This window comes from Anas platyrhynchos, chromosome W, assembly GCF_047663525.1.
Source record: "Anas platyrhynchos isolate ZD024472 breed Pekin duck chromosome W, IASCAAS_PekinDuck_T2T, whole genome shotgun sequence".
Taxonomy (NCBI): domain Eukaryota; kingdom Metazoa; phylum Chordata; class Aves; order Anseriformes; family Anatidae; genus Anas; species Anas platyrhynchos.
The window spans coordinates 11797616-11815290 of NC_092620.1; the positions used below are offsets into that span (position 1 = coordinate 11797616).

General features: G+C 43.7%; 1 protein-coding gene across 2 annotated transcripts in view; it reads right to left on the reverse strand.

Annotated features, from left to right (window-relative positions):
* Positions 1 to 14173: 14173 nt before the first annotated feature.
* LOC101797738 (zinc finger SWIM domain-containing protein 6) overlaps positions 14174 to 17675 on the reverse strand; it is a 200382-nt gene continuing 196880 nt past the window's right edge. For both annotated transcript variants that reach the window (XM_038169474.2, XM_038169473.2), the window contains exon 14: positions 14174 to 16768. In XM_038169474.2, coding sequence (XP_038025402.1) covers positions 15906 to 16768 — 863 coding nt within the window. In that variant the 3' untranslated portion in view covers positions 14174 to 15905. The remainder of the gene's footprint in view (positions 16769 to 17675) is intronic.

A 17675-nucleotide genomic window follows, 5' to 3' on the forward strand; every position in this document is an offset into this window, starting at 1 on the left:
CTGCAGTAGTTTCTCTAGGAACTAGACTCTCTCTAACCCTCCTAGGGGGTGGGCAAAAAAGTGAGAAAAGAAACATCACCAGGGCAGCTGACCTAAACCAACCAAAGGGATATTCCATACCATATGATGTCACACTCAGCAATACAAGGTGGAAACCGGAAGAAGAGGGGAGGGGTGGGCTCTCGTCGGGAAAATGCCGGTCCTCCACCGGAACACCGGCTACATGCGTTGAGGCCCTGCTTCAAGGACATGGTCAAGCATCGCTCATTTGTGGGAAGCAGAGAGTAATTTCTTTCGTCCGCACTTCCACATGACCTTTATTTGTTTTGTTTTTTCCCTTTCCCCCTCCCTTTTCCCCTTTCCCTTTTTTTCCCCCCTTTAGTTAAACTGTTTAGTTAATAATAATCTTTCCTTAATAATAATTATTTTTTCCCTTTAATTAAATTATCCTTATCTCAACCCGTGAGTTGTTCTTTCCTTTACTTCTTCCCCTCCTCATCTAAGGAGGGGGAGTGAGAGAGCGGTTGTGGTGTTTACCTGCCTGGTGGAGCAGAGACTCCCGGCGCACCCGGCGCTGTTTGCTTACCTCTATTCCTTTAATAAATTGTAAACTTTGATTATAGTCCTATTTTGAAGACTGAGCCATTTTTAACAATGTGCATCACATTTTCTAGCTGCCAGTCGACTGGGACCTCCCCCATAGCCAGGCCTGTTGATAAATGATGGAAAGCGGCTTGGCCAGCTCCTCTGCCAGTTCTCTCAGTATCCTCGGGTGGATCCCGTCTGGCCCCATCGACTTGCGAACATCCAAGTGCCATAGCAGGTCGCCAGCCATTTCCTCATGGATACTGAGGGCCACATTCTGCTTCCCATCCCCTTCCACCAGTTCAGGGTACTGGGTAGCCAGAGAGCAACTGGTTTTGCTGCTGAAGACTGAGGTAAAGAAGGCATTAGGCATCTCCGCCTTTTCCTCATCTTTTGTAACTAAGTTCCCCCCCCACATCCAGTAAAGGCTGGAGATTCTCCTTAGTCCTCCTTTTTTGTATTTATGTATTTGTAAAAACATTTTTTATCTTTGACGGCAGTAGCCAGATTGAGCTCCAGATGAGCTTTGGCCTTCCTAATTTTGTCCCTGCACAGCCTCGCAACATCCTTATAGTCCTTCCGAGTGGTCCGCCATCTTTTCCAAAGGTCATTGTCCTGGTTTCAGTTAGAACAGAATTAATTTTCTTCCTAGTAGCTGGTGGAATGCTGTGTTTTGGCTTAGGATGAGAAGAGTGCTGATAACACCCCGACGCTTTAATTGTTGCAGAGCAGTGCTTATACCAAGCCAAGGACATCTCAGCCTTTTGCTCTGTCCTGCCAACAGGCAGGCTGGGGGTGCAGTAAGAGCTGGGAGGGGACAGACCCAGGACAGGTGACCCAAACTAGCCAAAGGGGTATTCCATACCATCTGACGTCATGCTAAACAATATATAGGGGTGGCTAGCCGGGGGGAGGGGGCTGGACTGCTCGGGGTTAGGCTGGGCATTGGTCAGCGAGTGGTGAGCAATTGCATTGTGCATCACTTGTTTGTACATATTATTATCACTTTCCTATTATCACCATTGTATTATTATTATTATTATTGTTATTATTATTTTTGTTATTATTATTTTCCTGTCTTATTAAACTGTCTTTATCTCAACTCACGGGCTTCACTTTCCATTTCTCTCCCCCGTCCCAGAGAGGGAGGGGGGAGGGTGAGCGAACGGCTGCGTGGTGTTTAGCTGCCGGCCGGGTTAAACCACGACAGTCATAAACCCTCTTTTTCCTTCTAAGCTCAAGCCACAATTCTCTGTTCAGCCAGGCCGGTCTTCTTCCATGCCGGCTCGTCTTTGGGCACGTGGGGACAGACCGCTCCTGCGCCATTAAGATTTCCTTCTTGAAGAGTGCCCAGCCTTCCTGGACTCCTCTGCCCTTCAGAACCGCCTCCCAAGGGACTCTGCCAACCAGTGTCCTGGACAGCTCAAAGTCAGCCCTCCGGAAGTCCAATACAGCAGTTTTACTGGTCCCCTTCCTGGCTTTTCCAAGAATGGAGAACTCTACCATTTCATGGTCACTCTGCCCAAGAAAGTTTCCAACCACCATATCTCCCACCAGTCCTTCTCTGTGAAGAGAAGGTCTTGCAGGGCACCTCCCCTGGTAGGCTCACTAACCAGCTGAGTCAGGAAGCTATCTTCCACGCTCTCCAGAAACCTCCTAGACTGCTTTGTCTGGGCTGTGTTGTGCTTCCAGGATATGTCTGGGAAGTTGAAGTCCCCTACGAGAACAAATGCTGACGATTTCGCAACTTCTGTCAGCTGCCTGTAGAACTCCTCATCAGTCTCCTCATCCTAGTTCGGCAGTGTATAACAGACCCCCGCCAGGGTGCTTCCCTTGTTGGTCTTCCCGCTGATCCTAACCCATAGGGACTCAACCTTATCATTCCCAGACTCAACTTTATTATTCCCAGATAAGGATGCTTCTTGTAGCTGAAGCATGAAGGTCTCATCAACAGGCTCCCCTTGATCAGGCGGCCTGTAGTAGACCCCAACCATAAGTTGTCCTTCGTTGGTGTGGTCCTTAACTTTTACTCAGAAGCTCTCAACCTGTCCATGGCTGTTTCTCAGAGGCATCTCTTTGCAATCAATCTCTCCCCGAACATGGAGGGCAACACCCACACCCCTCCTTCCCTGCCTATCTCTTCTGAAGAGCTTGTAGCCCTCTATTCCAGTGTTCCAGTTGTGTAATCCGTCCCACCACATTTCTGTGATAACAATCAAGTCATATTTCTCTAATTGCGCCATGGTAATTGTGCCATGACAAGCAACTCCTGCTGCTTGTTTCCCATGCTGCGTGCATTGGTGTTGAGGAATTTCAGCTGGGCAATTGGTCACATCACATTTCCAGATCCCTTTCTGTTTGCATTGGGACAGTTCACAACTATTTCCCTCTTGCTTCCTAAAGTGACAGTGTTCTCAGATTTGCTTCCACCACTCAGAGGTACATCCCCTTCCCTCACCGCATACAGTTTAAAGCCCTCCTAATAATCCCAATAGCCCTCCTAATAATCCCAGCCTAATAATCCCTCCTAATAATCCCAGCCAGTTTACTGCCCGGAACACTCCTGCCCTACCCAGTCACGTGCACCCCATCTGGCATCAGCATGCCTGGTCTTTCAAAAGTGCGACCAAGATCATAGAACCCAAAACCTTGAGCATGGCACCAGCCTTGAGGCCTATCGTTCACTTGGTCCATTAGTCTCCTTTTTATTGGGTCCCAGTCTCCAACTGGGAGAACAGAGGAGAACACTACTTGTGCTTCTGATCCCTTTAACATCTTTTCAAGGGACATAAAGTCCCTTTTGATATTTTTGAGTCTCTTTGTTGCAGCCTCATACATGAAAGAGTAGGAAGGGGTAGTAGAGGCTACCACCAGGCCTGGTAGCCTCTTCATAACATCACAAATATGGGCCCCAGGCAGGCAGCAAACCTCTCTGGAGAGATTATCTGGACAGTAAATTGGTATCTCAGTGCCACTCAGCAAGGAGCCCCCCATGACTAACACCCTTCATGCCTTTTCTGTGGCACTGGCTCTGATGCAGGTGGCAGACTGAGCCAAATTTGTATGGTTGCCCTTTCCAACATATTCACCATTACTCACACAGTCTCCTCTCTCAAACCCTAGAGCACTGTATCTGTTGTGCAGGTGTCATGGTTTAACCTGGCCAGCAGCTAAACACAACACAGCCATTCGCTCTCCCTCCCCCCTCCCTCTCTGACGTCAGATGGTATGGAATACCCCTTTGGCTAGTTTGGGTCACCTGTCCTGGGTCTGTCCCCTCCCAGCTCTTGCTGCACCCCCAGTCAGCCTGTTGGCAGGACAGAGCAAGAAGCTGAGATGTCCTTGGCTTAGTATAAGCACTGCTCTGCAACAATTACAACATCGGGGTGTTATCAGCACTCTTCTCATCCTAAGCCAAAACATAGCATTCTATCAGCTACTAGGAGGAAAATTAGTATTAGTATTAGTATACTTATTAATATAAGTATAGAGATGACGAAGATGATGACGACGCTGGGCCATCAAGGATTCAGGAGGAGGAAGATGAGGATGTCGAAAAATCAACAGTAACTACCCGAAGCCTAAACGAGTGCGAGCTACGAGATGTGCGAAAAGATTTTGGTCGCTGTATAGGTGAGCAGCTTGTCACCTGGCTGCTCCGGTGCTGGGACTCTGGAGCCAATTGTGTGGAATTAGACGGCAGGGAAGCCAAGCGGCTGGGATCCCTTGCTCGAGACGCCGGCATTGACAAAGCAATTGCAGATGGAGCACAATCCACCAGCCTCTGGAGGCGTCTCCTCTCAGCTGTGAGGGAAAGGTATCCCTTCAAGGAAGAACTTTTATGTCTACCAGGCAAGTGGACCACTATGGAGAAGGGAATCCAGTACCTGAGGGAATTAGCCATATGGGAGGTGATTTATGAGGATCCAGACCATGGATAAACATCCAGAGATCCAGATGAAGTCAGGTGTACACGACCCATGTGGCGGAAGTTTGTACGGAGTGCACCATCATCATATGCCAGCTCATTGGCAATAATGGCCTGGAAAGAGGATGAGGAACCCACAGTGGATGAAGCGGCTAAACAACTCCGGCAGTACGAAGAAAGTCTCTCCTCTTCCTTACAGGCCTGCGTCTCAGCTGTGGAGAAACTTTCTGAAAAGGTTCACCAACTTGAAGAGAATCTATCGTCCTCCCCACCTGAACCAACCAGTGTCCATCGACCAAAAGAGAACACCTGGGAGAAACTTTTTGAAAAGTTTCACCAACTTGAAGAGAGATTATTCTCCTCCGCACCTGTACAAAGCAGTGTCTCAGCTGTCAGGGGTAGGCGTTCACCCACACAAGGAAGACGATATGGTGGGTACTCACCCCGTGCCACCCTGTGGTTTTACTTACGAGACCATGGAGAGGACATGAGAAAATGGGATGGAAAATCTACCGCAACCCTAGAGGCACGGGTATGTGAGTTGCAAAAGAAAACAATCAGGAAAAAGGGATTCTCCGAAAAGTTTGCTGCTCCAACTTTCAGCAGTCAGTCCTTCAAACACAGAAACAAAGAAGATTCTGACCAGGATTAGGGGGGCCCTGCCTCCAGCCAGGGGGAGGAAAGGGACAATCGAGTTTATTGGACTGTGTGGATTCGATGGCCTGGCACGTCACACGCACAGAAGTATAAGGCTTTAGTAGACACTGGTGCACAATGTACTATAATGCCATCGAGCTATAAAGGACCAGAGCCCATCTATATTTGTGGAGTGACAGGGGGATCTCAGCAGTTGACTGTATTGAAGTGAGTCTGACTGGGAATGAGTGGGAAAAGCACCGCATTGTGACTGGCCCGGATGCTCCATGTATCCTTGGCATAGACTATCTTAGAAGAGGATATTGCAAGGACCCAAAAGGGTTCCGGTGGGCTTTTGGTATAGCTGCCTTAGAGACAGAGGGCATTAAACACTTGTCTACCTTGCCTGGTCTCTCAGAGGACCCCTCTGTTGTGGGGTTGCTGAGGGTCAAAGAACAGCAAGTGCCAATCGCTACCACAACTGTGCACCGGTGGCAATATCGCACTAACCGAGACTCCCCGATTCCCATCCATAAGCTAATTCGTCAATTGGAGAGCCAAGGAGTGATCAGCAAGACCCATTCACCTTTCAATAGTCCCATATGGCCAGTGCGAAAGTCTAATGGCGAGTGGAGACTAACAGTGGACTATCACGGCCTGAACGAAGTCACGCCACCACTGAGTGCTGCAGTGCCGGACATGCTGGAACTTCAGTATGAACTTGAATCGAAGGCAGCCAAGTGGTACGCCACAATTGATATCGCTAATGCATTTTTCTCCATCCCTCTAGCAGCAGAGTGCAGGCCACAATTTCCCTTCACTTGGAGGGGAGTCCAATATACTTGGAATCGGCTGCCCCAGGGGTGGAAACACAGCCCTACCATTTGCCATGGGCTGATCCAGTCTGCGCTAGAGCAGGGGGAAGCTCCTGAACACCTGCAGTACATCGATGACATTATTGTGTGGGGTGACACAGCAGAGGAAGTTTTCGAGAAAGGGAAGAAAATAGTCCAAATCCTTCTGAAAGCCGGTTTTGCCATAAAACAAAATAAAGTCAAAGGACCTGCACGAGAGATCCAGTTTTTAGGAATAAAATGGCAAGATGGACGTCGTCAAATCCCAATGGATGTGATCAACAAAATAACAGCTATGTCTCCACCAACTAGCAAAAAAGAAACACAGACTTTCCTAGGTGTTGTGGGGTTTTGGAGAATGCACATCCCAAATTACAGTCTGATTGTAAACCCACTCTACCAAGTAACCCGTAAGAAGAATGAGTTTGAATGGGGCCCTGAACAACGACAAGCCTTTGAACAAATCAAGCAGGAAATAGTCCATGCAGTAGCCCTTGGGCCAGTCTGAACAGGACCAGATGTAAAGAATGTGCTCTACACTGCAGCCGGGGAGAACGGCCCCACCTGGAGCCTCTGGCAGAAAGAACCTGGGGAAACTCGAGGTCGGCCCCTGGGGTTTTGGAGTCGGGGATACAGAGGATCTGAGGCCCGCTATACTCCAACTGAAAAGGAGATATTGGCAGCATATGAAGGAGTTTGATCTGCTTCGGAGGTGGTCGGTACTGAAGCACAGCTCCTCCTAGCACCCCGATTGCCGGTACTAGGCTGGATGTTCAAGGGAAGGGTCCCCTCTACGCATCATGCAACTGATGCTACATGGAGCAAGTGGGTTGCACTGATTACTCAGCGGGCTCGAATAGGAAACCCCAGTCGCCCAGGAATATTGGAAGTGATCATGGACTGGCCAGAAGGCAAATACTTTGGGATATCATCAGAGGAGGAGGTGGTCCATGCTGAAGAAGCCCCACTGTACAACCAGCTGCCAGAGAATGAAAAGAAATATGCCCTGTTCACTGATGGGTCCTGTCGTATTGTGGGGAAGCATCGGAGATGGAAGGCTGCTGTATGGAGTCCTACGCAACGAGTTGCAGAAGCTGCTGAGGGAGAAGGTGAATCGAGTCAGTTTGCAGAAGTGAAAGCCATTCAGCTGGCTTTAGATATTGCTGAACGAGAAAAATGGCCAATTCTCTATCTCTACACCGATTCATGGATGGTAGCAAATGCCCTGTGGGGATGGTTACAGCAATGGAAGCAAAACAATTGACAGCATATGGGCAAACCCATCTGGGCTGCTGCATTGTGGCAAGATATTGCTGCTCGGGTAGAGAACCTGGCTGTGAAAGTACGCCACGTAGATGCTCATGTGCCCAAGAATCGGGCTACTGAAGAACATCAAAACAACCAGCAGGTGGATCAGGCTGCTAAGATTGAAGTAGCTCAGGTGGACCTGGATTGGCAGCATAAAGGTGAATTATTTATAGCCCGATGGGCCCATGACACCTCAGGCCATCAAGGCAGAGATGCAACATACAGATGGGCTCGTGATCGAGGGGTGGACTTGACCATGGACGCTATAGCACAGGTTATTCATGACTGTGAAACATGTGCTGCAATCAAGCAAGCCAAACGGTCAAAGCCTCTTTGGTATGGAGGACGGTGGCTGAAATATAAATATGGAGAGGCCTGGCAGATTGATTACATCACACTCCCTCAAACTCGCAATGGCAAGCGCCACGTACTTACAATGGTGGAAGCAACCACCGGATGGCTGGAAACATATCCTGTGCCTCATGCCACCGCCCGGAACACCATCCTGGGCCTTGAAAAGCAAGTCCTGTGGCGACATGGCACCCCAGAAAGAATAGAATCAGACAATGGGACTCACTTCCGAAACAACCTTATAGACACTTGGGCCAAAGAGCATGGTATTGAATGAGTGTATCACATCCCCTATCATGCACCAGCCTCCGGGAAAGTTGAACGATACAATGGCCTGTTAAAGACTACCTTGAAAGCAATGGGCGCTGGGACGTTCAAAAACTGGGATTCGCATTTGGCAAAGGCCACCTGGTTAGTCAATACTAGGGGATCTACCAATCGAGCTGGACCTGCCCAATCAAACCTGTTACGTACTGTAGATGGGGATAAAGTTCCTGTAGTGCATGTAAAAAATATGCTGGGTAAAACAGTCTGGGCTACTCCTGCCTCAGGAAAAGGCAAACCTATTCGTGGGATTGTTTTCGCTCAGGGACCTGGATACACTTGGTTTCAGTTAGAACAGAATTAGTTTTCTTCCTAGTAGCTGGTGGAATGCTGTGTTTTGGCTTAGGATGAGAAGAGTGCTGATAACACCCCGATGCTTTAATTGTTGCAGAGCAGTGCTTATACTAAGCCAAGGACATCTCAGCCTTTTGCTCTGTCCTGCCAACGGGCAGGCTGGGGGTGCAGTAAGAGCTGGGAGGGGACAGACCCAGGACAGGTGACCCAAACTAGCCAAAGGGGTATTCCATACCATCTGACGTCATGCTAAACAATATATAGGGGTGGCTAGCCGGGGGAAGGGGGCCGGACTGCTCGGGGTTAGGCTGGGCATCGGTCAGCGAGTGGTGAGCAATTGCATTGTGCATCACTTGTTTGTACATACTATTATTACTTTCGTATTATCACCATTGTATCATCATTATTATTATTGTTATTATTATTTTTGTTATTATTATTTTCCTGTCTTATTAAACTGTCTTTATCTCAACTCACGGGCTTCACTTTCCATTTCTCTCCCCTGTCCCAGAGAGGGAGGGGGGAGGGTGAGCGAACGGCTGCGTGGTGTTTAGCTGCTGGCCGGGTTAAACCACGACAGTCATTCAAGTTTGTTGCTTGAGGGCTCAAAGTTAGTTCACGTTCCCCTTGCCAGGACTTAAGGTAGGGCTGTTGCTTGGACCGTGTCAGTGCATAATACCTTTTATCAATCTCCCGCTTGGATTCCTGGATGCTACATTGCCGGGTGAGTTCCTCTCATAACAGAGCCACTTGTTTGAAAAGTTCATCCACCTGGGCACACCTGCATCCATGACACCCACCTCTGCCTTCAGGACATAGGGGGACTTCCGCATTCTGGAGTTCCCTGGAACTGAGGTTTTGGGAAGCTCTTTTGGTCCTCCAGAGGTCTGTTTGAGTGTAGTCATCTGTCTGGGGATGTTGTGGCCCCTTTGTCTGGGTTTCAGCCTCAGCCCAGCTGGCGCATGGACACCATTTCTATTTCAGTAGAAGGTGCCTTCCTCCATTGCTCCCAGAATAGAAAGCAACCCACCTTTTGCCCTCCATGCACAGCTTCCCACTGAAATTACCACACCACACCCTAGTCACTCAAGCTCCCTAGGGGCAGCTTTTGTATGTGAGGGTGGCTGCTGCTGCTGGCCCTGCTGAAGCCTCATCATCTGCTTTTGTGAGGGCTGACAGGTGCTGGCAGCTCCCTCTACTCCCTGGGGTTGCCTTGATGCAGGAATCCCCCTGCAAGCTGAAAAATGCACCTGCCCCCAGGGAAAATTGCCTTGGCAGGTGATTGTGAAGAAATTTTCTTTAGGTACATTTGTTCCTTTTAGCAATGAGGACAATCACATCTTCCACTTTGGTGATTATTTCTGGATATTTTTAGTTATCATGACAATATATTAAACATGTTTAAAATGTTAATTAGATGCAGAAAAAAACTAACTTTTTCCTTAGAAAACGGTTTCTACTCATGTATTTGAACAATTGCTGTATAGCAGTATACAAATAGGATCTTGTTGGGAAAGCCTTTCATGCAATTTACCTTTTGCAACCTTATCCTTCTGAATTTCTTTGGTTGTGCTGCTAAAGGTTCCTTAACATGTAGGCAAATTGGCCTGAGCAAGGACAATGTTTGTCCCAGACCCCTTGTTTTCAGAAGAGGGAGAGAACTTCAGTTCTTCCTTTGGTAACGTGTCTAAGAGATGAGTTTCAGTCTGCCTGACATATTTTCCTGTGTGAAGGAAAAGCTAGGAGATAAAGAAAGCATTACAGTTAGCCATTGTGCTGTTTAATGAGATTCAGGTCATTTGGAATTGGAGGCCACAAACCCCAAATTATTTTTCCTGCCCACTGACTGGGAAGAATTTAGCACTACTTCTATCACCACTTTTATTCTCATAACTAACAGGCTTCACTGAAATGTGTGCCAAGATGAGCCTTTATGTAATTCCAGCACCTTCACCAGAGGAATATTTAAATTTGTCCTTAATCATCTCCATCCATTTTTAAACTTTCCAGAATCCTTCTATGAACAGTGATTTGCCTTTGATTCCCAGGACACCAAATAAAGGCTTTTTGTGGTTGGACAAATGATTCCAATGGAGGAGTGTTGAGTTGGAAAGTCAGACAGTGCTGGTTCTACATGCTAGCTGTGTCTGCTGCCTTAGGTCTCAGCTCATCAGCTCCTAAACTACAAGTAGTTCACCTTTCTTATTCACTGCTCTATGGATACTTCCAACACAGCCCAAGCAGAGCTTGTCCACGGACTGCAGTTACCAAGTAATAGCTCCATTGCTCATTTTACATCATCAGACCCCAAGCAAGAAATACCATGCACATCATCTTCCAGATGAACATTTTTCCAAATACAAATCTCTTGAAATTACATGTACAAACCTACAAAGACTAAAGAGAGAGAAAATGAAGTTATAACAATGAAACGCAGTTGATACAAAACTCAGTAAGTGACTCTACTCACTGACTGGCTCCTGAGCTGACAGGACAGTTCACAGTTCAGAAGTTGTGACCTAGACAGTTAAATTAGGATGGGACATCTGCATCTCTTCTGCTACCTTTTGATTCCAGGAACACACTGGAGACCACCTATAATAGAACACCAGGAGCATAGATTCTGCTATTGTTGGGAAAGCTTTGCTTTTGTCCCCTCCCCCCAGCTAGCCACCCCTATATATTGTTTAGCATGACGTCAGATGGTATGGAATACCCCTTTGGCTAGTTTGGGTCACCTGTCCTGGGTCTGTCCCCTCCCAGCTCTTACTGCACCCCCAGTCTGCCTGTTGGCAGGACAGAGCAAAAGGCTGAGATGTCCTTGTCTTGGAATAAGCACTGCTCTGCAACAATTAAAACATCGGGGTGTTATCAGCACTCTTCTCATCCTAAGACAAAACACAGCATTCTACCAGCTACTAGGAAGAAAATTAATTCTGTTCTAACTGAAACCAGAACATTTCCCAATCCTGTAAAGGTACCAGCTATATTACTATTTATGCAAGTTATATCCTGGATTAAAAGAAGATGAATTATCAGGATTTTTGGTTTTTATTTTTTATTAAAAAGAAAAGGAAGGCTGGATGATTTTTCAGTGAAAATCCATATTTAAAATCAAAGTGAAGGTTTCTTAGTGAAATAAATTTACTTCTAGTGCAAATCTACTCTATGGAACTACATATTGAAATTGGCACAATTCAAAAAATAAAATTTCCTTCCATGTAAACTGCATCCCAGTTTTGATGCACTTATGTTACTTATAACCACTTATATAAAAATTTAATTGCTACTAGACAAAACTGAAAGAAAATTGCAGCTCAAACTAAACTGACAGAACACTAAAGCATTATTTAAAAGTGACTTTCACAGAATTTTTTGAAAGCTTACAACGTGAAACTTTGTATGGATATACAAAGAAATTGATGGAATACGTTGTTTTTTTTTGTCGAATAGAAATTTACTAATACAAAGCACTCAGAGTATCTTCTATACTTAAAAATACTAGGAAGCCAATTTTGCTTTTTGATATTCAAAAAAAAGAGAGAAAAAATTAAAAAAAAAAGGCTTCCAGGATTTCATCTGTACAGCAAAAACTGTTGATTGGTCATCCAAAGTATTGATTGCATATATTAGCAAATTCATAATTTTTAAAGAGCTCCATCAGTTCTACTAGACAGCCGTGGTGTTCTACAGACCCTGTCTTGTAGTCACAGCTCTAGCTTCAGAATATTACCTACAGTTTCACTTTAAAAAAATCTAATAAACTCCTTGTCATGTACATGCAAATCCAGATTTAGCTTTACTGTCATGGCATTAAAACCAAAAGATTTTGAGAATAAGACATGAAGTACTGAGAGGGAAGCTAATCTGTCTTGGATTTCAGTTGCACCTTAGTATCTGAAGCCTGAGTCTCCCATAGGTGCCTTTTCTCTTTCACGCTGAAAAGCTGCGCAGTTTTTCTCTAAAGGGAAAATGATGTGGAAATGAAGTGTTGAAACACTAAAAAGCTAAATGAAAGTAATGTAATTTAGATAATAATCTCTGCTGAATTATGTTCTGGCAGAATCAGTAGACTGTAAAGGAAATTTTGAAAATGAACTTAGGGGCAAAAGTCAGTTTCTTGGGCCACAAGACATAATCTCATAATACAGAATGAATATCACATCTTTCAGGAGTTCACTCAACTCACCAAAAGAATGAAGATTCAGTGTTAGTCTGTGATATGGGAGAATTATGTTCAGTTTCCTTCAGTACTAAACAGAGACTCTGGATTAAAAAAAAAAAAAGTTCTAATTTAAGGGAGTATTGAAAAACATTAAAGCATTTTGAAACAATGATAACAGTGGTGTTCAGTTGCATACCTCAAAGATATAGCTCTGAAGAGAAGATAAGCAATTTGAGACGTATTTTGATTAGGTTTCTTTATACTGCAAAATTAATTCAAATATGTAATTTTAGAAATTACATTAGAAATATTTGATCACAGTTTTCACCAAAAGAGACTTGAGATTTTATTTTTTTTTCCTGGAATCTTTTCCCTGGACTCTCCCTACCTCCACAAAACAAGAGTAGTACATATCTAAACTAGAGATATTGGCCAAGTCTCTGTTGGTCCATGAAGGTTTTTAACATAGTGTGAACTGTACTGTGCAGCACCACTAAGAATACACAAGAGATATTAGTCAGTCATGAAAGGACATGAAGTAAACTTCCATCCATTTTGAAGGAAGAATAAGCCATTCATCTCATCAAAAGCAGGTTCCAACCATCAGAACTGCATTTAATTCTAAAGCCTTCTCTTCAAACAGGCTTCTGTTTTGCAATCTCCATAGTCCACAATATCCATAATATTGAATTATTTTTAAGAGGCAAAAGAAAACTATGCCAACCCTACTACAAAATGAGGTATCCTGTTGTTTCTTATTGTCTGTAACAGAAAATTCATGAGAAACTTCAAAACATAATGAGAATCCAATACTTGGAAGGGATAGAAGTTGCAGAAGCTAGAGAACATTAGTACTACAGGTCAGGACAACTCAGCTGTTAGGAAGACTTGGTAAAAACTCATATTTACATGAGAATTTGTACAAAGATTCAGACCTTTTCCTCCTTAATCTTCTGGTGACACAAGTCTCACTGTCAGAATTCATGAGTACACTGGCATCTTTGATAATTGCTTGCTGCATGCTAATTCTCATTTCAGCTGAAGATACTAAAAAAGAAAATGAAAGTCTTCAGATCATATAGTCAAATATGACATCATATAACATGCCTAAGATAATAAAGATCTTGGCAAAGTAAAAAACTCACCTCTTCAATTTTCAACCATGCCATATCCTATTATTCACTGAGGGCTAGAAAACCTACACAAATCCTACAGAGCAAGGGCTCCCAAAAAGCAGGTATATTAGCTCTCAGCTGTGAGCAAAGTCTCTATGCTGTGTGGAGCGAGCTGCACAGTTCAGAATACACAAAATATACACAACATGAAAAGTCGAGCAAAGAACAGCAAGAACTGTCCTTGTTTTTATTTGCAGTACATCTCAACTCTCATACCCACCTAAATAATCCATGAAGTGTGAATATGGCACTCTACCATCCCACCAGGGCAATATGCCAAGTCTATAGACCACACATCTTTCAATTGCAGGCAGCATTTTGTGCCTCCTATGATGCACCAAGTCTACTTCCATCTTTTGGACAGAAGCTGGTACACTTGTGAGCACTGCCACTAATCAGCAGATTTTTGAGGAACAAAACATTTATTTCTTGTTCTTGGTGATCATATTGCTTACCACTATAATGGACCAAAGTTTTAAGCTGGGCATTTAGGATCTACGAACCATTCATTCACAATTCAACTCCAGTAACAAACAACATAAAGGAGGCAGAATCAACTTTCAAAAAACTAATTTTAATCAAACCAAAAAAAACTGTTGATCATTAACAAGTTTATAAAACAGTGATTTAGTTACATAAATAAATTGATATCAGTGTATCAAATCTTAATTAATTTCAACTTCATGAGTATGTTTACATGGATGATGAAGTACAACCTTTTTACGTATTATAATAAATAAAATTGAGAGCATTAAATAGTTTTTCTAAACAAAAATACCTACCAAACATACCTCTATCATGTTCTCTAATGAAGGGAACAAGAGACACTGGACAACTTTTGCACCAAAACATAAAAACTGCTTTAAAAAGCACAAGGATACAGAACCATCAGCTAAAGTGAAGACATTGTACTGTAACCAAAGTTGGTATTTAATAATATAATGAACAGTTTGGTAATTAGATCTTCAGTTTGGTTATTTTAAAGCATTAAGACAAGGCAAGATAGAAGGCTGTTTTTGTTTGAGTAATTCTAGAGAAAATAAAATATATTTAAAAAATAAACTGAAAAGTAAAATAGTCATACCTACACAACTTTCTGTCCTGCACAAAGTCAAAATACCTATGCAGAAGGTATATATATATAATATATATATGTTATTTGTGCACAAAGGTTAGCTCACTGCAAAGGCATAACATGTCATGTCAATCATTTTGGAAAACATTATGTGTTTTGTGTCAAAAGGATATTTCTTTAAGCTTTCTAGGCTAGGAGGCACAAACCCCAATTCTGGCACACTATATTCTTAATGCTAAGGCTTGCTGCTCTCGCTGCGTATTTTTTGTTGTCCCTCTTTACTATAGTGCCTGTTACAAGCATGTGTGTATATATATATACATATATATATATAAAACACCTTCCCCCAATAGGTATCAGTCCAACCATGCTATCCAAAAGGTGGCTCTGCATAGATGCCCAGCATATAGTTCACCACCTAAGCCAACCCTGAAGCAAGGCGCACTTTAATCCTTCTCGTAGGTTTTCTTTTTTGTTTAAAACCAAGCTACTGCAGCTTCAAGTATTTTGCATTACATAGATTTTTTTTTATAAATTAATGTTATATTTTTCAGTATTCAGACATATACTATAATATATATACAGTACAATAAATGCTTTCATTCTTTTTTATTATTATTTTTTGATAAATCCCTGAGAATGTATGTTGACAGTTGCTAAGTTTCCACATGCACAAGCATTGTGTGCCATGCTTCTGGATGAACAGCACTGGAAAGCCACGTGGTCAGCCTTATAACTATTAGTATTTCATTTGTTGCTTTGTTTAAATATGCTGAAATGTAAGGATGAGTTACAAAGGAGTAAAGCTGGATCCATTCGAGGTACTTATCACAGGATGGAGGTGTTTTGTTTGTTTGTTAAAGCCATTGCAATATATGCTTGTTTTTTGAGGCTGTGAACATATACAGAAAGAACAGGAGAGCGATGTGGGCTTTTGCCACTTGACAACATATACTCAGTGTAAACCAAACCTTTTTTAACCTCTCTCTTTCTCATACATAACAGAAAAAAAGGAGAAAAAAAAATAAACAATAAACACACAAACTTTCACAACATGACAGTTTAGTTTGCAAACTCAATATAACTATACACATATAATACCGGTGTGGCTCTGTTTCTTTAAGTTAAAAAGGATACAAAGGCAGGCTCAAGTAGAAACAAACCACCCTTTCCCTCCCCCCAACCCCCCATCCAAATTCACACATTTTCATCAACCAAAGCGTTCACGAACCAACATCATCAGTTTCTTTTTGCCTTTGTAGATTTGTTTTAGGTTGTCAATAAACTGTGTAAACTGGATATGTCCATCATGAGCCATTAAGAAGGTCTCTCGGGCCTTGCTAAGGAACTCTATAAACTCACTATAGTGTCGAGGGCTGATGTGAGTGAGACGTGAATGAGTCGTATTAATGTAGGCTCCGATTGTGGCATCCAAGAGTTGCCTTAAAGGGGCTTTGTCCAGTGACATGAGCTTACCAGAGTTCCTCCTTCCATGAAGTCCCACTATGCCCGGAGTAGTCAAAGTACACCTACGCAAAATGTCTGACAGTACTGTTGCACATTTGACACTTTTGACCACCAGAGGTATTATAGCTGCTAGCTCATTTTTCCCAAGAGAGTGGCTGAGTGCACATGCCCACAGAACATCATTAATAGCAGGGTGTGTATCCTGATTGTAACTCAGGCTGAGATGCGTCATGGCCAAAGTGGCCAGCTTGTAGGCCCGCATGGGGTAACCACGGTGTTCCATGTATCGTGCTATAGTAAAAAGTTGTGAGTAGCTCATGCCAGTTGTAGCAGCATCTAGAACAATTTGGTAAGCAGTCTCAAAAGCTATGTGATCCTTTTCACATAAGGTCAGTGCAGAGAGGGCACAGTTTTGAGGATCCTTCATGGCACACTGTAGAGCAAGCGTCCTAGCACTGCCAGCCAGCTTCTCCTGCTGATGGCAGTCCAGATGCAGACGGACAATGGTGCTGTTGGACATCACTGTTGTAGCAACAATACTAGTGGCTTCTGTTGGAGTGAAAAGTGTAAACCAGCTTTGCATGATGCTATCCAGTGCATAAACACCTTGGAAGGAAAGAAAGGATTAGCAATAACTGATAAAGACTAGCAAATACAGATGTTCAGCAAGAGATAACATTTTTAGCAAAGTCTAGGAAGTTACCAGTACATACAAGGGGATGTGCTTCATCAAGAAAGGCCAACCCAGATAACAGACTGGAAAGGGACATTAAAACAAAAGCTACTGTGCAAACTCTGTAACAACCACTGAAATGCATAGAACAACAACAACAAACAAAACAAACAAACAAACAAACAAAAAACATAAAAGATAAGCTTTAATCCCTTGGTGTAAAAAATGAACTGTTTTAATTGATATTTAAAACAATTTGGATAACAAGTTCTGGCTCATTTGGTCTCATTACATCACTTAAAAGCAGCCCTCACATTGAAAGGTAATTTGAACTTTTTTTCTCAATGTGCAGCTGTGATCATTTAGATGTGGTCATTTAGAACGCAGAGAGTCTTCTGCTAGGTCTAGGTATAGAGAAGATGATGCTGGGCCATCAGAGGTGCAGGAGGATGAAGATGAGGATGTCGAAAAATCAACAGTAATTACCCAAAACCTATACCAGCGTGAGCTACAAGATGTGCGAAAAGATTTTGGTCACTGTATAGGTGAGCAGATTATCACCTGGCTGCTACAGTGCTGGGACAGCGGAGCCAATTGTGTGGAATTAGAGGCCAGGGAAGCCAGGTGGCTGGGATCCCTTGCTAGGAACGCAGGCACTGCCAAAGCCATTGGAGATGGAGCATGGCCTTAAAGCCTCTGGAGGCGTCTCCTCTCAGCTGTGAGGGAAAGGTATCCCTTCAAGGAAGAACTTGTATGTCTACCAGGCAAGTGGACCACTATGGAGAAGGGAATCCAGTACCTGAGGGAATTAGCTGCACGGAAGGTGATTTATGAGGACCT